Source organism: Pteropus alecto, unplaced genomic scaffold (genome assembly GCF_000325575.1).
Source record: "Pteropus alecto unplaced genomic scaffold, ASM32557v1 scaffold25, whole genome shotgun sequence".
NCBI lineage: Eukaryota > Metazoa > Chordata > Mammalia > Chiroptera > Pteropodidae > Pteropus > Pteropus alecto.
In genome coordinates this window covers 5098629-5120881 of record NW_006441955.1, presented here as the reverse complement: position 1 = coordinate 5120881, position 22253 = coordinate 5098629, and the positions used below count along the sequence as shown (strand labels likewise).

Below are 22253 nucleotides of genomic sequence, written 5' to 3'. Positions count from 1 at the left end.
CTGGGAGGCCTAGTGGAGAGTTCATGTATGTTCTACATGGTTTCATCCTCCAGTAGGCCAGCCTAGGCTTCCTTACATAGTGGCACTGCATTCCTAGAGGGTGGGAGGAAGCCGCACGGTCTTCTGAGGCCTAGACATAAAAGTCACACAATGCCACTTTTGCCTGTCACATTTTGTCAAAGCAAGTCACAAAGTCAGCACAGAAACAAAGGATGGGAAAATATATTCCACTGCTTAATGAAAGGGGTGGCAAAGTTACATTGCACTAATGTAACACCATGTATGAGGTTAGTATCATCCATCTTAGTGGTAAGCCATCTTTCAACTGATGAATGAAGAAATCATAGCCCTTCCTATACTATTTAATTGTCTAACCTATCATTGTCTAACCTCCCCAAGGGCAGGATTTATGACTGATTCATTTCTTGGTTCCTAGAGCTCAGGGAAAGGCCCGGCATGCAAAAGATATGAAGTGTATGTTTGTTGAATGACTATGGCTGGGGGTGGGGCTGTTGAATGTTCTACTTGTCCAAAGCCCTTAGACCACAAGTGGAACTCTCTTTAAATATTATTATCGTTTTGTATAGTGATACTGTTTATATAATTTCTACCCATATATTAGTTTCTTTGGATATCGAACAGCTTTTGAAAGAGACAAGAAACTGGTACCAGTTGTCCCTCCAGAGTGGGGAGCTAGATGCCTGTGGTAGCTCTTATTTACAGATCCCTTGCTCAGACATGCTTTTGTGCAGGTTGGGTGTTTTTTATTGAGTTTTAGATGTTCAGCTTATTGTTGTTTCAAGAGGAAAGATCTGGGGACACCTCTCACTCTGCCATATTTATGACCACTTGAATCCTCTTTAAATATTATAGAATACTTCCTCTACCTCATTGACCCTTCAAATGTTGCCATGGTCCATCAAGGTCAAATTCAACCCCTATTTTCTCCACAAAGGTTTCCAGACTGTTTCTTTTCTCCTGTTTTAGAATCCTTGCAAGTCTAATGGCCTTTGCCCCACAGCTTGGCATTTGCATTCAAATTGCTCTCTAGGGGTTTCATGGGTCAAACCTACTCTTCATCTCTAGTGACTACGTCCCTAAGGTTAGGCCTGTATCTTAAATCCTAAAGGGCTTGTAATGGTGCTGGGCCCACAGAATGTCCTCAGTCAATACTCCCCGAATGGATTACTGACTCTGGTGACCTTGATCCTGTAAGGTATGGAGAAAGCGTGCAAGGAGCCATTCACACCCTTGTGAATGCTCCACACATGAGAGCCTCACAGGTCTCTGGGACAGAGCAAGGCACGTCGCTCTCCTGGGCTCTGGTCTGTGGCCTGGGCCTTGGTTGCCCGATGCTCTGGCCCCTGAGCTAACTGGGCATAGGAAAGGAAGAGCAGTGTCATGGATGGCAGTGAAATGGCCTCCTCCTCCTGACAAGAGGAGATATTTCCAGGACTTCTTCTTGTGGGCACAAGAGTCATCACTGTCCTTCAGACTTCTGAGGTTTCAGGAACCAAAGGGGCAGGTGTCCAATGGGCCTGAAAAGCAGAACTCCTGGGTGGCAAATTTCACTTCTGTGTCATGAAGAACATGAGAACAAGCTATCAGATAAGGTGCTGAATTCCTTTTCCATGTTGAAAACCCTTTCGCATGGCTCTCCCTTGTCCTCAGGTTAACGCCCAAGCCCCTTAATATAGAAAAAGCTTTAGGACTTGGCCCATATTTTCCTTTAGCTTCATCTCTCACTATTCCCCATCTTGGGTATAGTGTCCACAAAACTGAACTACTTATTGTTCTTTGAAATCACCATGTGTCCTCTCTTAGCTTTGGGTCTTTGTGTATGCTGTTTTTTCTTTGCCTTGAATTCTATTCCCCACCTTGTACATAACCCTCCTTTCACTTGACAATGGGTCTTTCAAGACTTAATTCAGGCATTGCTTCCTCCAAGAAGTCTTCCCTGAAGCCTTGGCTAGGTTAGGGATCTCCTGTAGATGCCATGTCCACGAGTTCCTTGAGGACAGGGACTGAGACTTCATTTACCCTAGATCCTTGGCAGAGAATCATTGTCAATCAATTTCAAAGGAACAAACAAATGTTTGAGAGAAACCACCTGACAGGAGTGCTATAAAGGTAAGTGGAAGGTTCTAATATTTTCAGATTTTCAGATTCAACAGTTCCCTAATTCTTAGTGAAGATTCAGACTCCCCAGCTAGCCACCTCTACCCAGTGCCCTCTGATTGTTTGTTCCCAGGCAGGCACACACACATGTTCTGAACATAACCGGGAAAGCAATTTACAAGAAATAATTGCTGGTCGATGTGTGCTTGGGAGCAGCAGTGAGCTCAGACTATTTCTGTCTGTGCGTCAGCCCACCCAGCTTCCTTCCTCCTCGGCAGCCCTGGGGGAGGGGGCTCCTGCTGCACAGGGTAGGCAGTTTCTTTCCAACCCAGGACTTGGACAAGCCATCCCCAGTGAGAGTGAGCTCTAAAGATTGATTGAATTCAAATGACAGACGCTGAACTTGGGGGATGGGGAGGAGCTTTACGGGCCTGGGATGTGTAGGTCAGCAAAGGCAGCAGAGCACACACAGCCTATTTTCTACCTATCTCCACCCCATCCACACAGGTTCCTGCTGGGAAAATACTACCAGGTCTTCAGGGCCCTGCTCAGTGTGAGGTCTCCTCCTAACCTTTCCAACTCTGAGTCCTCTTTGTTCTTCCTGGCCAGTCTTGCTCAAAGGGTGGTCCCAGACCAGCAACATCAGCATCACCTGGAACTAGTTAGAAATGCAAATTTCAGGGACTTACTCCAGACCTACTGAATCAGACACTTGGAGGGGGAGAGAAGTGGGCCCAGCAATCTGTGTTTTAATAAGCCCTCCAGCTAATAATTCTGACACAGCCTGAAGTTTGAGAGCCACTGCTTTAAGTCATTGACAACCACTTGAGTTTTTTGAATTTACAGATCATCCTCCCCTATGAGACCATGATCAGACTAAAGGCCAGGGCAGTTTTGGATTCTTCCTTGTCACCCCCCAGAAAGCTCAGTACAGAAAGTGTTCAGAGGAAAAATGGATTTTTCTGATGAGGATAGCAAGGAGAAACTGTCCTGTGAAAGGTCACACAGAAGATCAGCAACTAAGCCTCCCACGATGTGCAGTTCCCAGGCTATGCAAGGCTCTCTCTCACTGTTTTTACACGGGTTGTACTAGGACCATAATGTCTTCTGACCTTGCCTCACCTGGAAACTTTAACTTGTTTTCGATGATTACTTATTCCTCTCTCAAGCTGCATGACATTACTTATTCCTTCCTCAAGCTGCATAAAGGGATGGCCTTGGGCCAGTTGCCCTTTTGTGTGCCTGCCTTGCCCTCCATATGAAACCCCTTGAGGACAGCAGCTGTGGCTGATTCCCTGTTGTTCCTGGTAACTTTCCCAGGTCCTAGCACAGAATAGACACCAATGAATGTACAAGAAGTGGATTAAGGATTTAGAGTGCTGAAAATAAGACATGCACATACACACACGTGTGCACAAGACAACAAATAAAGCAAAACCAGAACTGAGGTATCTTGACTTCCGGCCTAGGGCACTTCTGTGGGGAACTCACCCTGCCTTGCTACCCCATCATGTACCCTTGGCTTGCTCAGGCCCCATGTACAGATATCTAAGAGTGACCAATACACTGTTGCCAAATCCAGCAGCAGTTCATTTCACTGTCGGAAATGTCAAGAGTTGCTTTCAGTGGCTACTGAGTCTTCCTGATCCTTGCCCTGCACTCCCGAGGAAAGCCTAAAGCCACTGCCAAAGTTAAGATGCAGAGAACAGGGGTTCCTCTGTACTTGCTACATGGAATGCTGCCCTTTTTGTGAATCATTTAATAAAGCCAATTAGATTTTCAAAAGAAAAAAGAGAGAGAGAGTGAGAACAGCCAGGAGAGAGGGGTGGCGATCGGCATCCTGCTCTAAGATTCCTTTCCTATCAGCTTAATTTAAAAAAAAAAAAAAAGAAAAAAGCGAACACATAATGTTTCCATTTGCCAATATTGCTCTAAGAACTTTGCATGAACTAAGTAATTTAATCCTCCAAAATCTCATGAGGTAGGTACTACTATTATATATACCCTCTTGTATGGATGAGAGAATCAAGGCACAAATAATACCCAGCAAGTAAGGGCAGGGACAGGATTTGAACCAGACATTTGACTTCAGAGTATCTGCTCTTACTATGTTACAGAGAAAATACCCATCTGAAAATACAAAGTCTTTGTAGCACTTTCATTTTTATTAAAGGAGTTCATATTCATGTTCTCATTGACCACTCGCCATAACCCAGTAAGGGAACCAAGGCTCAAGGAGTCTAAGGGAATTTATCAAGACCACACAGAGTCAGGAAGTAGCAGAGTCACACTGTAGAGCCTGTGTGTTTGGTCTGCTAACCATTCATTCCTTCACCCACTTATTCATCCATTCTTTCATCCATCTAAGAAATTGAATGATATTAAGCATGGTTGGGTCCTATGTACTCTACATGTTCTCTCATTCTGTTCCTTGGCAAGGTGTTCACTCTAAGAGTAAGGTAGAGCTGCTGAAGAGGCAGGAGTCACCTGCCTCTGGGTCCCAGTTATCTTCCATGGGATCCTAAGTATATCTGCTCTGTGGCAGGAAGACCAAGTCAGGGTTCTCTGACTCCCCAGGTTAGGTGAGGGGCTCCTCTGAGCCTACACAGGCCTCAGGTTTCTCCCTGATGGCAAGGAGTTGTTACTGACCATTTTACCTAGGGGCCATGTCCAAATTCCCTTTGGCCCACGGTGGGCTACACGGAGCAAAATAGCTAGGTCCACAACAGGAATTGGGAGGGATTGCTGGGAAAAGTCCTCATTTATCCAGCTAGGCACCAAAGTCCCTTTGATCATCCCCACCCCCACCTTTCACTGAAAAGAGACTCCAGAAGAGGATGGTATAGAGACATTTATTGGATTTATGGGGCTGGTCCACCTGGGCTTAGATTGGGGACAGGGGCCTCCTCAGGGCTGCCCGGAATATCACTGGTGGTCACCGTGGCCATGAAGCAGTGCTGGAGGAGGCATTTGGGGTCCACAGCCTGCTCCTTGCAGTCCAGCCGTGGGTTCAGGAAGGGGTGACTCTGCCCTGGAGGGCTCACTCCTGGCACCTCCACCGAATTGCCTGTATTTCCACCTTGGCGATCAGGGGGCATCTCCTCAGGGTCTGGAAAACAGCAGGCTGAGGGCATGGGGTTTTCTCCTGCATCTCCTTTCACCCATTCAGGTTTACACGCCCTGGCTAACTTCCCTGAGTGATTACCTTGGGCAAGACTGTGCTCAGAGTCTTAACTACCACGAAAGGCACCATTCGTTTAACAAATACTTATTAACGATATACCACATCATGCAGTAGGAGCTGTCAGTGTTTCTAATGAATTTAAAGTTTAGTAAAAGAGGCAGACAACAAACAATTGTTAGGCAATACGAAGACGACTCCCACCATAAACCCATGAAGTAAGTACTATTAAAAACTCATTTTATAGATGAGGATATGGGCTTACTACATAGCCAGTATGCAGAGAAGTGCTGGACATTTTAAAAATATACGTTATTTTCTTTAAGAACAGATTCCATGATTTTCTTTATCTACTGCTTTATCCTCTCCTCTTAAATCTGAGTTTGAAAGGAGGCTCTCCTGGCTTTATTAATCTCTACTTCCCATCTATGATTTATTTTGCTACAAATTACTTGCAATTTACAAACCAACCTTAAAATGTTTTGTCATTAAATCCCATGGTCACTTATAAATCCTTATCTCCCTTGACTTATCGGCATTTGACACAATTGAGCATTCCTGTTTTTTTTTTGTATCAAGTGTTCAAGCCAGAAATGTGAGTCATCTCTCACACCTTCTCTTCCAACCCCTTCGCAAAGCCAAGCAGTTCACCAAGTCCTGCTGATTCCACCATCTGCCATATTCAGTCATTTCACTCCATCCTCAAGGCCACCACCCTCTGTCAGGCTTTCATCTTCTGGCCAGAGGACTGGAACAGCCTCCAGTCAGGCCCTTCCAGTCTATCCTCCAGGCGGTAGCCAGAGATCTTTGTAAGGTCGAGTGAGTCTATGTGCTATTCTTTCTCAAAAGCCTTCAATGTCATCCCATTGCCTATAATACTTGAGGTGGCATTCAAGGCTCTTCGCATACTGGTCCCATCTTTTCAGCTTCATTACAAATCACTCTTTACTCATAAATTCTATGCTTTGCCATACCATATTTTTGAGTGGAATTGGCCCCACTCCAGCTATAGAAGTGGGGCCTGATCGATCTGAACCATCGCATAGCACTGGATAGGGGTGGGCACATGACCTACGGTGGTCCAATCAGAGTAGAGCTCATGCCTCTCCTCACTCTTTCTCTTGTAGAAAGAGGTAGCTCCCTCTTTCTCTTCCTGGCTGGAAGGGAAGAAAAATCATGTAATCCCAGGGACTGCTGGCAGCCAACTTACTACCATGAGAAAAGTCAGCCTGAGGAGAAAGCCAATACAAATACAGGGCAGAGTTGAGAGACTCTCAGAGGATGGAGTCACAAGCCTGAGGACATTGTGAACTTCTATTCAAACCATGCCTAAAGCCCACCCCCTATATTTGGACTTCTTACCTATAGAGTCAATACATTTCTTCTTTTGTTTTGTTTTTAACTTTCTATTTTTAAACAATTTAGACTCATAAGAATTAACAGAAATAAAGAGTTCTAGTGTATCCTTCACCTAGCTTTTCCTATTAATAACATCTTTCACATAACCATAACAATTTCAAAACTAGGAGATTGACATTGATATGATACTATTAAGTAAACTACTACTGATCATATTCAATTTTACTAGTTTTTATATGTACTTTTTTGTGAAAGTTTATCACATGTGCAGAGTTATGTAACCACTGCTACAATCAGAATAAATAATGATTATCACCACAAAGAAACTTTCTCATGCTACCCGTTTACAGTCAGTCAGACCTTCCTCCTAAACCTAATCCCTGGCAACCACTAATTCATTATCCATTATTATAATTTTGTCATTTCAGAAGTGTTATGTAAATGGAATTATACAGTATACAACCTTTTGAGATTGGCTTTTTTTCATTCTGCATAATACCCTTGAGATCCATTCAAGTTGTGTGTATGGATAGTCCATTCATTTTCGTGGCTGCATATATTCCATTGTATGATTGTACTGTTTGTCCACTGAAGGACATTTGGGTTGTTTCCAGTTTTTGCCTATTACAAATAAAGCAGCTATGAACATTTGTGTATAGGTTTTTGTGCAGTCGTACACTTTCATTTCTCTAGGATAAATACCTACGAGTGTGTTGCTGATTTGTATGGTGTAGTGGGCTGAATGTTGGCCTTCAAAGATATCAGGTCCTAATCTCTGTCAGTGTTACTTTATATGGTAAAGTTTTTGCAAGTGTGATTGAATTAAAAACTTTTGCGATGAAGAGATTATCCTGAATTATCTAGATAGGCCCTAAGCGCCATCAGAAGTGCCCTTATAAGAGAAAGGCAGAGTGAGATAGACACACACACAGAGTTATATGAAGACAGAAGTAGAGATTAGAGTGATTGCAGCTACAAGCAAAGGAATGTTGACAGTCACCAGAAGAGGCAAGAAATAGATTCTTCTCTGGAGCCTTTGATTTTGAACTTCTGGCTCCCAGAGATATGAGAGAATGAATTTCTATTATGTTAAGCTACCAAATTTGTGGTAATTTGTTACAGTGGCCGTAGGAAACTAATAAATATAGTGTTTGTTTGACTTTATGAAAACATCAAACTGTCTTCCAAAGTGGCTGTACAATTTTACATTCCTACCAGCAAGGTATGAGATCCGGTTGCTCCACTCCTCACTTGGCATTGTCAGTGTTTTTACTTTAGTATTCTGATAGGTGTGAAGTGGTCTTTCACTGTAGCTTTAATATTCATTTCCTTAATGGCTAATAAAGGTGAAACATATTTTCATATAATGCTTACTTGTTATCTGTATATCCTCTTCAGCGAAGTGTCTGTTTAAGTCTTTTACTCATATTCTTATGGGATAGTTTGTTTTTTTAATGCAGAGTTTTGAGGATTCTTTGTATAATCTAGACAAAAGTCCTTTATCTGATATGTGATTATTGCCCAGTAATGGGATTCTCTTTTCATCCTTTTAATAGGGTATTTAGCACCACAAACATTTTGAATTTTGATGAAGACCAGTGACCAATTTTTTATTTAAATGAGTTGTGATTTGGGTGCCTTGTCTAAGACTTTGCCAAACTCCAGGTCATGAAGATTTTCTTCTGTTTTCTTCTAAAAGTTTTGGAAAGGTAAGTCATATAGATCTATGATTTATTCTGAGTTAATTTTTGTATAAAGTTTAAGGTGTGAGGTTTAGGTAAATGTTTATTTTTTTTTACCTATGGAAGTCTAGTTGTTTCAACATCACTTATTGAAAAGACTATTCTTCCTCCACTGAATTGCTTTTGCACCTTTGTCAAAAAAATTGTTAGACATTCTTATGATGTAGGTCTACTTCTGGACTCTATCTTGATCTATGTGTTTGTCCCTCCTCCAATACCATACTGTCCTGATTACTGCTAATATATAATAAGTCTTAAAATCTTACTAGGTGGTATGATTTCCTCCAACTTTATTAATCTTTTTCAATATTATTTTAGCTATTTCCTTTGTCTTTCCATATAAATCTGAAAATCAGTTTGTCTATATATACAAAAGAACTGCTGCAATTTTTATCTTTACTATGTTGAATCTTCCAATTCATAAATATGATATATCTCTCCATTTATTTAGATCTTTGATGTCTTTCATCAGCATTTTGTAGTTTTTATTATATAGATCCTATACATGTTTTATTAGTTTCATACTATGTCAGATATGTGGTTATTTCATTTTGGGGTGAATGACTATAAATGATATTATTGTGTTTTCAATTGTGGTCTCCAATTGTTTGTTGCTAATATATGTATAAATACAATTGATGTTTGGTTCTGACCTTATATACTATGACCTTACTAAATGCACTTATTGGTTCCAAGAGGTTGTTTTGTGTGTCTCTGTGTGTGTTTTGTACATTCCTTGGGATTCTGATTTATTTAAGCTTGCATTTTAAGGCATTTTATTTGGTATAGGTATTTAGTTCAACCTTCTATTCAATGTGAGAATCCCCTTAGCCGAATCCCACATTCAGCCTTTCCCTGATTACCTTCCAGGCTTGGGGGTGCTTTTTTTTTTTTTTTTTTTAAGTCAAGAGTTACAAATTGATTAACCAAATAGCCCAGAATGATGAGGGTCTTCTTTACAAGAGTATGTCAGGTCTCATTCTAAGAAAGGTCTACCTTTCTTGAATGACCATCTGTTTCCTATGGCTCTCCGCACTGATCCCAGCTCTTTTCTCGGGCTTCTCACAAAATTTCTCCTCCTCATGCTCTAAGACAGCCTAACAGAGATCTGAGCCCCAGACTCCTTTACTTAAGGCCAAATGTCCCCAGCTCTTCAGCTGATATTCACATGACCTGGTTCCTAGACCAAGCCGCCTCTGATCACCTGATTGGTCAAAGTCCCTCTTAAAATGTGGAGCTCTGAACAGCAGAGTAGTTAAGATAAGATTCATGTTTGGCTAAAATGTGCTGGTACAACAATCTTAACTGATTATCCAAACAACACTCTGAGATGGATATTATTATTCCATGTTATAGAGAAATAATTGAGGCCCAGACGGAGAAAGTCAGTATGGACACAGCTATTATGTATTGGATCTAGAAATCACTTTTCATTCTGCTTGATTCCAAATCTTGGACACTTACCACAGAATAAGCATACCCTTAGTATATGTAAGGAACTGGGCTAGGTCCTGGAGAAACAAAAGGCATGTAAGACACATTCTATCTTTGAGATAGCAATAGACTCTTTGAGAAGACTAACATGTAAAAATCTAAGTGCCTAATAATAAGAAAAATGAGAGCTAATAGTTGTTAAAAGCCTATCATGTGTCAGAAACTAATTAGCTCCTATGTAAGAATTACCTCTAGTTTTTACAACTTTCTTAGTAGATATTACTGTATACATTTTACAGAGTAAATTGAGGCCCAGAGAGAAGTGTCTTGCCTAAGACCACACAATGAGAAAGACAAAGCCAAGATTAGAACCAGGCTCTCTGATGTCCCAGACCAGGGTGTGCCTTCCCACCTTTCTCCAAAGACCTCTGTGGCCAGTCCCCCGATTGTCTGAGGTCCTCAACCTTGAATTTGGGACAAGCCCGTGGTGACCAGCCAGGAGAGGATTTCTCAGATTCTCTCCTTGCTTGGAAATGAGATAAGACCGACTCATCACTGAAGCTTGTTTGGGTCATAGATACCAAGTGTAGTTAATTAAAAAGCAGTGGGCTCTGAGGCAACTGAACCATCTCTGGAAGGTGAGAGGGGCTGCTGCAAGGAATGATCTCTGGCCTAGGAGACAAAGGCTTGGCCAGTTGTCTGGGTGACATTGGGCACATGATTGTCCCTTTCTGGGCCTCAGCTCCCCATCTGTACATTGAGAGTATCAGACTTGATTTCTAGGAGCCACTTAAGTCAATGAGAATAGCTGATTAATGATTTCCTCACCAACACTTTTCAGAAGAGGATGAGAATTGAACTCTTGCATGTTTTCCCTAATTTTTTTGGTCTCTTATTAAACGTACCCAGGTTGGAATATCAACTCCACACTTAATCTCATCACCTCATCTGCAAAATAGGGTTGATAATAACCACCTGGCAGAGTAGTTGAGCAGGTTGAATGGGATAATATGTTTAAAGTCCTTAGCATAGCATCTAGCACAATAGCAGGAACTTGGTCACTCCTTGGATTAAGCTAGTTCCTCACAAAGCACCATGGGGGATTGGGGGCGAGGGGGGCGGGTGCATGATGCGACAGTACAGAATGCCTGGGCAGCAGAAGGAGCTTGTTTTCATAAACTGTTCGATTTCCACTCCGCTCTTGCCAAGGTACTCCGCATCCCGCCCTTGTCCCCACACTCAGAGATTAGGACCCTGAGGTACAGTGCACTGATCATAGGCTTTAGAATTTAGGAGATTAGGGCTGCTATCCCAGCAATATGTGCCCGCTAGCTGTGTAGACTTGGCCAGTTTACATCCCCTGGCTGAGGCTTGGTTTCCTCTGCCTTAAAATGGAGCTAATGATCTCTCTACAAGTCCTACTGGAGAGGGAGACAGCAAACAAAAACAAAAGTCTGTGTAAAGAGTAAAGCTCTGATGAATGTAAGATAGTGAGCTTGTAAATTATCTCAGATGCAGAAGGAGGAACAAGAGGCTTCCGAGGAGAGGACAGCGCTTAATAAAAAAGAAAGGGAGGGACTAAGGGCTGCATCTGGGCAAAAGACAGAGCGAGCTGAAAGCTATCATTTAGTAAAAGGTCAGGAAATGCATTTTCTATCTTAAAAATAAGAAGCAAAAAGCAAGAACACAAGCTGTGTCAAACTCTGACGACTGAATAATCCAGCTGGTGGCTGAGTAGTATAGAGTAGGAAGATGGTTTTTACTCACAGGGCCAAGGGATAAACTGTATTCTTTTTAATTCAGAAAGGCTGAGGGGGGAGATAGGGTGCGAAGAAATGAAGGGGACTGGACACAAGCAGGAGCGCCCTATAGATCCAGCCTGGTAAGGAAAGTAGAATAGGACTTTGGAGGCATAAAAACACATACATTTGAATTCCAGCTCCACAATTTACAAACCGTGACCAAGGCCTTGGGTAAGTCATCTAACCTCTCTGAGGCCTGGTTTTCACATCTATAAAATGAGTGATAATAATACTTACTTCACTTGGGTTGTTGGGAAAAGAAAATTAGGTGAGAAAGTGCATTTAAGGTTTCAAATGATGTGTGGCACATAGTATGGACTTCCCTTTCACAGCACAGGGATAAGGAGAGGAAGGATAGTGGACGTAGAGTTGGTTCTGTCGTTCACTCACTAGGTGACTTGGGCTTCAGTTTCCTCATCTTTAAAATAGATAGTAATAAGTGCTATACCCTGCCCAGTTATTATGAAGAGCAAATGAAATGGTCTATTTCTACATAGTTTATTCCTTTTAACTGTGGTATCATATTTCATTATTCCTCTCCTGGTACACATTTAGTTTGTTTCCAATATGACAAGCTATCCATCTTAATAAGTCTTCTTCTAGTGTAACTATTTCTCGAAGGCAGATAATTAGAAGTGGAATTACTGAGTTATAGAGTATACATTTTTAATGTAAACAGATATTGCCAAATTGCTTTCCAAAGTAGTGGTACCAATTTATACCCTTACTAGTATGTGAGAGTATCCATTCCCCCCACCCAAACTTATCACTATTAATGTGATCCACTTTTGGACTTTGGCCGATGTAATTGTTAAAAGTTAGGTGCCTGTGAACCTATAGTCACAACACTTTTGTCAACAGATCAATACATAACTTTGTTTTGTGTGTGTTTCTGTTTAAAGAGAACTTATTTAATATTATTCATTCACTAATGACCAACAGCACTATAACTTCTGCCTGAACAAAGGCATATGTATTTTCTCCACAAGGCACATGACAGCCTTTTTTTGTGCTTAGGAACACTAGACAGCACTTCAGCACTACTTTTGGGGGCCATTTCCAACAGTGAAACCATTAACAAAAATCATAAAAATGCAAAAACATGGCACTCAATATACCATGAAAAGGATACTTGTTTATAGCCTGAGAGCTGAAAGAAGGCAGAGCAAGGCCTTGTTCAACCTCGGCTAGGAATGTGTATGATGGGGCAACTCAAATTTTTTGCTGCTCTTTGCATGTTCACATTCACAAATGACCTTGAAAACACTGTGAGTATTGATTTTGAGGTTACTAATACATTTTAGCAGGAAGGCAAATTCTCAAATATTGAATCTGCAAATAATGAGGATTGCCTGTATGTGTGTACTTACATTTATAATTTCTTTGCAATCTACCACTTGTTTTTTAACTTTATGTATAATGTATTTTGTATTATTTGTATTCAATGTCTATTTGCATTTTATGTAGGCAAATTTGCCATTTTCCCCTTATTTTTTAAAATTAAACGTTTTATTTAAATTCTTATATTTTAATTAGTCTGTTTCTGAACTCTCTATTTCAGGGTTTTTCAACATCATTACTATTGATATTTTGGGTTGGATAATTCTTTGTTGTAGAGTGCTGTCCTCTGTATTGTAGGATATTTAATAGCATCCCTGGCCTCTACCAAAAGATACCAGTAGCACCCCTCACCCAATAATGACAACCAAAAATATCTCCAGACATTGCCAATGTCCTTGGAGAGCAAATGCACACCCAGTTGAGGACACTATATTGCTCAATTCTTTCTGTCAATTTCTGTGCCAATATCAAACTGACAAATTCTTAAAATGTCTTATTGTCTATAGGAGAAGACCCTCCTCTTCTTTCTTTTCTAAAATTGTTTTGTTCCCTCTTGCACCTTTGCTCTTCTAGATTAATTTAGAATTAATTTGACAAAATGCATGAAATCTTTTGTTGGGATGTTTAATTAATTTATAGATTAATTTAGAAAGAGCTGATGTGTCTTCGATATTAAGCCTTCCTCCTATCCATATACTTGTCATATGTCACTGGATTATCAGGTTCTTTTCTGCCTTTTATTAACTTTTATGATTTTTCTCTAAAAATTGAAACGTGGGTTGTCTTTGGTCTCCCTGAGGCTGGGTCTATTCTCCTTCAGGCTTTCTTTCTATTCTCCTACCACTGCCTTCCAGGACTTCTTGACTCCAAGGGGAGCCAGATAAATCCTTCTACTCTCAAAAGCCATCCCTCCTGCTTTTCACTGCTCAGCCAATGCGGGAGTCATTAGGATCTGAGAAGGGTGCCTGTACTGGTTGTTTGTTGCACAAGTTAAGTTAAAAAAAATAATTTTTTACAAATTTTTCAGCCCTCTTGTCTTTCTCTGATTCTTAGCTATTACCCACCCAGTCTCTTCTCCCTCCCTGATGTTTGCCATCCTTGCTGCTTCTGCTTAGCTTAATTCCTCCTCTGTCCAGTCTAGCCTTACTCCCTATGGTACCCTAAAGTGAATGACCTTGTCACTGCATAGGTCTCACTCAGTCCTGCCCACACAACTTTACCCATTATTTTCTCTCTCCTGGAATGCCTTTTCTCCTCTATTTTGCCTAACCAACTCCTTCACTAACTTAACACTAATTCAAGTATCCTTTCCTTTTTGAAAACCTCCTTACATTGATATCAAACTATTTTGTACTTAATGATATACCTGCACAGACCCAGTGTGGTGAACCAAAGAAAAAGAGAGCATGACTAAAGGTGGAAAGACATGGGCTGGATTTCAGCTTTACCATTTATTACCTGTAATACTTTGAATATGTCACCTAATCTCTCTCAGCCTTGATTTTCTCATTTCTAAAATGGAGATAATACTCATTTTGAGTGTTATCTACCAAACTGTACTGAAAGATCTTTTGCCAATAGGGACTTATATCTTTCACAATACTTTGCAGAGGCTGTAAAAATGTATACGATAAAGATTTGTGTAAAAAACAACACTTTTTTTTGGCCCTGTAGAGAAGCTCTAGGTGGCCCGTGCTAATGAAGAAATAAGTAGTCCAGGACATCAGAGTATCTAAAAAATACTTCTATTTAGTTTCTAAATAAATTGAATTTGGTGAGCAGTAAACTTTTCTTATTGTTTTTTGTGGGGGTAATATATGCATATTCTAAGGCTACACTTAAAACGTCTTAGAAAATCCACAAGATAGAGTAATCTTTGTGTAACAAGTAGAATACTGACTATATCTAATTATTTTAGTAAACAGTGAGCACATGAAGAGTTTAGGATGGAAACGTTCAGATCATGAATGTCCTGGGAAATGTGCTGCTGTTTCTGAATATTCCAGGAACACTTTGTGAGGCAAATGTTCCAAACATCATTTCTACATATCTCCCCTCTGTAAAAATGCCAGTCTGATGAATACAAAAAAATCACGTGGCCTCTTTCTTACCTGCAGACTGTAAGCTTAAGCCTGGGTCCAACTTTGTGTGGGGCTTTGAGCTGATGAACAGGTAACAAAGCACACAGGCGGTGACAATGAAGGCCAGGAGGACCACTGCTGCTATGGACAGGCCCACAAGAGCACCAATACTGGGAAAAGAAGACCATAGATAGAGGGGCTGAGTATCAGGAAGGGACTTAGGAGGCAGCAGGTTATAGGAGAAGCATTGTAGTTGTTACAGGAATCAGCCAGCTTCAACTTTTGTTCTGTTTCTACTAGTCTTGAACAGACTTCCTGTGTCTAAGCATAGGAAAGAGTATCAATTCTATGCCAAGTACTCTTCACATACATAACATGACATGCCTCAGTGCCACTATGTAGTTGGGATTTGGTATGTGTTCCCTTTCTTCTCCTCTCCATCCCTCCCTACTTTCCTCAACCTTTTCCCACCTCAGGGAGTGGAGATGATTTTAAAGAGCTGTATCCATACTACTGTTTCTTAAAAATCAAGACACATAGTTAAAAACCATCTATCCTTCCAGCCTCAAGGAAATTTCTGTGCCACTCTCCAGTAGGTCGTCACACCACTGTGGACTCCACATCTAGAATGCCTCCCAGCCACTGGTTCCTCAATCTCCGAACTCACTGCCTCTGCCCTAAGTCAGACCTTGGTCGCTTAGTCTCTAGACAATTACCTCCTCGCTCATTTGGGGGCCACTATCTTTCCTGTTTCACATGATCATTCCCCATTATCTCCCTGCACTGAAATTTTACCTGTTCCCAAAGCCCATCTCAAATGTCTTCTTCTCAATAATGCCTTCTTTGGTCATCTTTCTCTCCCCTTTCTTCCCCCATGCCAGGCTAATCCACCCAAGGACACTTTCCTCAGGGTCTTTAGCACTTCTCATGGGGTCAGGCAACTCCATGTGGTGGGAAAATAGCATAGAGCTTTGGAACCAGACCTACTTTGGTTAGGATCAGCTCTATAACTAACTTTGAGATCTTGATGATGCTATTTAACCTTCTGAGCCTCGGTTTCTTTATCCGAAAAGTGAGAATGATCAAAACATAACTCCTCACAGGTGGTATTGAAGAGGAATGATATATGTCATATTCTTGGCACATAGTAGGTGTTCAAAATATCACTGCTATGCTCCTTGAAGGCAGACTCAGACCATGTTCAAATTGGCTTTGTCCTCCCCTTGTACAAGCCCTGGCACATAGTAGGCAGTTAGTCAATACTGTTCAATACCTACCGTATGTCAGGTACTATGAGATGTTCTCCCAAGGTAGGAGATAGGTAGGCACTAGGCTTTGTTGTGTGCCCTTACTACCTACGACTCCGAAAAGGGTTTCCAGACCCAATTCCAAGGTGTATGTGGAGATTTCCCCACATCAATAAGCAATTCTCTGACCCCAGCAGAATTCAACTCAATTTGGACACAATCTACCCAAGTTAGAATCAGATTCCACAGGTAAGGCTTCATTTCTACAAGACTGCCCACCCCCTCACACACACACACACACACACACACACACACACACACACACACACACACACACACACACACATTTCAGATACCAGCTACACAAGCCCAGGGTCTTACCTGTGCTTCTGACTAACTAGCTATAGAGTGGAGGTTCCAATGATCCCCTCCTTGGGTTCAATTAATTTGCTAGAGAGGCTCACAGAACTCAAGAAAAAACATTTACTCACTAGACTATTGATTTATTATAAAGTATATTAAAGGATACGAATCAATAGCCAGATGCTGAGATGCATTGGGTGAGGTCCTAAACAAAAGAGCTTCAGTCTACGGCCATACCACCTTTAATGCGCCCCCGATCTCGTCCGATCTCGGAAGCTAAACATGGTCCGGCCCAGTTAGTACTTGGATGGGAGACCAACTAGGAACACTGGGTGCTGTAGGCATTAAAAAAAAAAAATCTATGGATTTTGGGGCCTGGTGGCACATGGAAAATTCTGGTTTTCCGACATGGAAGCTCTCCCCCCAAAAAAAAGAAAGAAAAAAAGGGGAAAAAAAGGACCAACAAACTGTCTTTTTGTGTCTTTAGGGAGGCTTCATTGTGTAGTCATGATTGGCTAAGTCATTGGCCATAGACAATGGAACTAAATATCCAGCTCTTCTTCCCTTCCAGAGGTCAGGAGATGGCGACTGAAAGTTCCGAACCTCTGGCTCACGCCCTTGGTTCTCCTGGCAACTAGCTCCACCCTTGGGAGGTGTCCAAAAGTCACTCCGTTAACATAACAAAAGATACCTTTATTATTTTCAACACTTAGGAAATTCCAAGAGTTTTGGGAGCTGTGTGCCTGGAACTGTGGATGAAGACCAAATATCTTATAAATCACAACATCACAGACCCCTTCTACAGCTTTTCTGCCAACCTCCCTCCTGGACCTGATTTTGCTCCCAGCCAGCTAATGGCTAACTAGCTGATGGCTAATTTCCACTGAACAGAAACACCTTAGAACTTTGAAGAGTCTGTATTCCCATGGCTAAATATATTATCGGATACTCCCTGTATCCAATGTAATGGAATGGAACATGTTTTCAAATAATATTTAAGATAAAGGCTAAATTATGATGAGATCGTGTTAAATGAAGAGAGCAGGAAACTACTAAAAATATACCATAACCCCAACTCAGTAAATAAATATATAAAAAACTGTGCATATGTACATTTGCATGGAAATATACCAAAATGTTAACGGGCGGACTCTAGGTGTAGTTTAGGCTGTAGATGTCCTGTCTGTGTCCCATTGGGTCTTAGAATTGTGAAATATTCTGGCCAGAGTTTCAAATGCCAGCATTTGTGTGTATCTCTTTGCCTGAGGGCTTTCTTGGGCCCAGAACAGTCTCTGTTTACACAGTGAGCAGGTCAGAAGTGCAGGAAAATTAATGCCTCCCTTCTCCCATCAGCACACAACCAATGACTGATGGAAAATGGTGTGTTAATGCCCAGCTCCCTTGGCCCTTAGGTGGGATGACTCTGAGGTATAGGTTCTACACTGGCTGCCAGAGTTCAGCAGATTTAAGCTCTGGTGACCCTCGGTGGTGACTTGCTTGGTAACACCATCCTTCGCTCCTTCCTTCCCCATCCTCAGTTCCACATCCTTACCAGTGTTTTCTAGAATCACTTTTCATATAAACTGTTTGCCCTCAAATCCTTGTCTCTAAGTCTTTTGGGGAACCCAAGCTAAGACACTGGATCTCTCTCCTTTTTTATTTCTCTTTTCCTTTTCACATTCTCCACATAGAGCATGTAGTATATTTTAGTTCTTGTAAGTACTTTAATTAAACGTTATTTCCTCTTTTGAGATGTACTCACTGTTTATAAGGCTCTTTCTTATCTGGGAGATTTGTGCTCAGGTTGAGACCATACCCTTTACGAAGGACGTCTATGGGCACCTGAATGAAAAGGGCCCTCTAAAAGTAGGGTCATTTGAGAAGTATGGGATATATCAGAGCAATATATCCTGGATCAAGGGTCAGTCAGGGAGTGGGCACTGTCTCTTATGGTCTCTCTGGGGACAGAGGAACTAGCCCCCAAGGACAGAACTGGGAGAGAGCAAGGGAGGCCCCAAGAAGGAAAAATTTGTGCTTGGTATAAGATGAACTTTAAATGGTCAGAGTTCTCCCATGGTGAATGTACTGCCTCAAGATGTGGTGAGTTCCCTATTATTGGACAAGTTTGCACAGAATACCTGGATGAGTACACCTTTCAATGAAGTTAGATATTCCTGTCCTGAGTGAGAAATTGCATTGAGGAACCGCTAGTTCTTCAATCCAATCTCACATATTTATGACTAGGATTTCACAAATTTATGACTCTGCAAGAGACAGCCCACTGTGATCCCCTAGAAAAGAATTGCAGGCGTAGTCCAACATTTGTTAGGACTTTTGAGTCAGACAATTCTAAGTTTGAATCCTGGTTCTGTCATATGTAAGTTGAAAAATTCTTCACCTCTTGATCTTCATTTTCTTCATTCATAAAGGTTCCTATCTCACTAGGTGTCCGTAAAGATTAAATGAGACAGTGAAATACACAATGCCTGACCATCAATTCTGCCTTCCAGCAAGGCTGCTGCCTTTTGGCTCACATCCTGGTCAAAAACAGAACTATTGATAGAGGGTAGTGGAAGTGGATCAGACAGTGATAAGACCAGCTGCTTGTCTACACAGAGTCTTCACTTCTTGAGACATGTTTTTAAAAGACAGCAATTCTCTTTGAGTACTATCAAAGGAAACAGTGTTTTCCTGGAGATTTATATGTTTTTAAGGGCTAGCTTTTATGAAAAGGGGCAAATGGAGTCCCGAGCAAAACAAAGTCTCTATCCTGCAGTGGTGGGGCTCTGAAAGGAGCATGCCCGAAAGGTTGTTTCAGGGCTTGGAGTACACTGATCACCTAGACGTCCTGAGGACCTTTGGTTCCCCTCCACTGTACAATTGTCTGTGATGTTTATGAACTACATTATGTCTAAACTGAGGAAGAGTCAGCCCTGAAGGCTAGAACCTTTCAGTTGCCCTTGGGGTCATAGGATGGGAGCACACTAACATGTGATGTGACCTCAGAGCTCAATCCGTCCAACCCACTACCTCATATCTAAGTCATTAAAGCACATCAAGTGTCCAAGGCAACTGGAGGAACTACGAGGGGTATATAGGGAAGAGGGTGGTAGTGGAGGATAGGGTCTTGGCTGGGTGCTGAGGGGGTTATGCATCTCTGTGTCTCTAAGGGCTAGCACAGTGCCCAGAAGACAGTAAAAGATCAGTGAGTATTTTTTTCCCAAATGATTGGAGTAGAGCAGGTTATAAAAGAGCCAGGCTAGATTTAGACAGTTGTGCAGCAGGACAAGCCTGGGCTTGAGGCACACCCTGATAGTAACTTAATGGCTTTCAAGTTCTCTCATCTGTAAAATGGAGAGAAGACGTGCCAGGGTTGCAAATGTGTGAATGCATCTCGCCCTTGGATGGTCCTAAATAATGTTCTTTAAATCTCAATCTGCTATGACATTGCTAGAAGATCTTGGATAATTCACTTTTATACTCCGAGCTTCACTTACCCCACCCATGAACCAGGGAAAGGGAACTTCCTGTTATTGAGCAACTACAACATGTCCTAGTCACTCTCATATGTAATTTCACTTAATCATCACAACAATTCCATAAGACAAGTATTACTATTGCCATTTCAAAGATGGAAAAAGAGATTCAGATATAATTTGCCCAAATTCACATAGATATTAAGTGACAAAGCCAAGGTTTGGACCAGGTTCGAACCAGTGCCACACTGTCTGTGTACCTCAAAGGGAGGTCAGTGCTGTCATATTTCAGCACCCCGCTCAGTGCTAAGTACACAGTGGATCTTCAACAAATATTCCATTGTTATACGTTAGATGCATGTCATATTTCTCTCAATGGACTGTGAACTCCTCAGCAGCGGGGAATAATTTATCTCTGTGTCCCCAGTGCCCAGCATAGCACCTGGCACGAAGCAAAGGCTATAATGAATGAATGAAAATATGGATGAACAAGAGAATAAATTAATATAATTCTCTTGATTACAGATAGCAGCTAAATGTGCAGGATCTGAAAACCTGACCATCTGAAAATCCTTTAGAATTATGGATTGAGCCATCCAGAAAAAGCAATAATATCTGTAATTGTCAGTGGCATATACCAAGCTGATTTCACTTCTTTATCTCATCTGGTCCTTGCCCTAGTTGGAAATCAGGGCAATGATTTATTATCCTTCCCATTGATAGATGAAAAGACAACAGCTCAGAGAGGTTTTAGTGGCAGACTGTCTTTTTACACCCAGAGGACATGCAGCCTCTGGTCACATACCTCCAGGGACAGGAAAATCACTGTCTACTGAGAAGGCCCACTCCATTTTTGCTGATGTCTGTTTTCCAGAGCAGGCTCAGGGTCAGGTCCTTTCTGGGTGAGGACTTTGGAGATGGAGAGAGCTTGAGAACTATTGCCTGCTCAGCCCCACACTTAGGTTCCAGGGATGTCAGTGCTGGCCTAACTACCCGCTTCCCTGAACCGAGGTACTATGGGTAGAAATTCACCCAAATTATATTACTATAAATATAGCCTAAACTGGTTTCTGAGGCAGCATTATGCCATTGTCTCATGATGATCTTGGAGGTAGCTCTGATCCTTTGGTCTTCTGCCTTAGCTTGGGAGTGGAGTACATCCCCAGCACCCACCGCAGGGCCTGGCACAGCTAAGTGCTCAGTAAGGGGTGGCTGAAAGAATGACTAAATATGAGGGGGAAGGAAAGAGTTGAAGCTGGGCTGAGGCTGGCACTGAGTTGCGGTGTAGCATCAGGTGAGGATTAAGGCTCCAGACTAAGGTTTAGATGTAGGTTTAGATAATGTTTGGAGTCAGGGTGGGTAAGGAGAGCTGAGGTGGAGTTGCAGGGAAGATTGACACAGAGTTTAGGGCTGGCAGTAGAGTAAGGGCTGGGATCAGTATTGGGGAGTAAGGATGAGGTAAAATCAGGGATGAGGCTGCTGTTGATATTAGGAAGGGGACTCTGATGAGCACTTAGATGAGGGTGGAGTTTGGGTTTCCTGTGAACACTGGAAGATGGGAATTTGCTGTTAGGGAGAAGGTTGTTAGTAATTTGGGATTGGGTTGAGGGTGGTGGAGGATGACGCTTGGAGTGGGGATGGAGTGCAGATTTTTCGTGATAAGAGTTGAGGTTCAAGCTTGGATCTGAATAATAGCTTGGGTCAGGATGGGGGAACGGAACTGAGAAGCAGTTGCAGGTGGAGTTGGTCCATGGTGGAGTGAGATTAGGCCTGAAGGGCTAAAGGATAGGTGAGGGTTGGCGCTGATGTTGGGGTGGGCTCTTGGGTGAGGGCTGAGGGTTTATTTAGCACACGGCTGGGTTGACAGTTGAGGTGAGGGGGCTAAGACTGGAATGGGGTTCTAGGTGGGGTGAGGGCCAGGGCCGGTACCTGAGCCACCACATGTAGCTGTGCTCGTAGGGGAAGAAGCTGTGCGGGTCGTCGCAGCAGTACTTGTGGTCGCGGAAGCCGCAGCAGAAGACGGCAGCCGCCTCTCCCCCCGGCCGCGGGCAGCTGAAGCCGCGCACCACCTCCTGCTCGGCGCTCACGTAGCTCGTGCAGGCGCCGCTC

The 22253-nt window shown here is 42.2% G+C and overlaps 1 protein-coding gene and 1 pseudogene across 1 annotated transcript; one reads left to right on the top strand and one right to left on the bottom strand.

Moving 5' to 3' along the window:
- Positions 1-4956: 4956 nt before the first annotated feature.
- On the bottom strand, positions 4957-22247 carry SHISAL2A (shisa like 2A). Its single transcript, XM_025052120.1, has 3 exons — positions 22074-22247; positions 15089-15228; positions 4957-5227 (listed from the first exon to the last, which is right to left on the bottom strand). Exons 1-3 carry the CDS (start codon positions 22085-22087, stop codon positions 4980-4982), a joined length of 402 nt encoding a protein of 133 aa, XP_024907888.1. The 5' UTR covers positions 22088-22247; the 3' UTR covers positions 4957-4979.
- On the top strand, positions 16892-17012 carry LOC112485821 (annotated as a pseudogene).
- Positions 22248-22253: the final 6 nt, after the last annotated feature.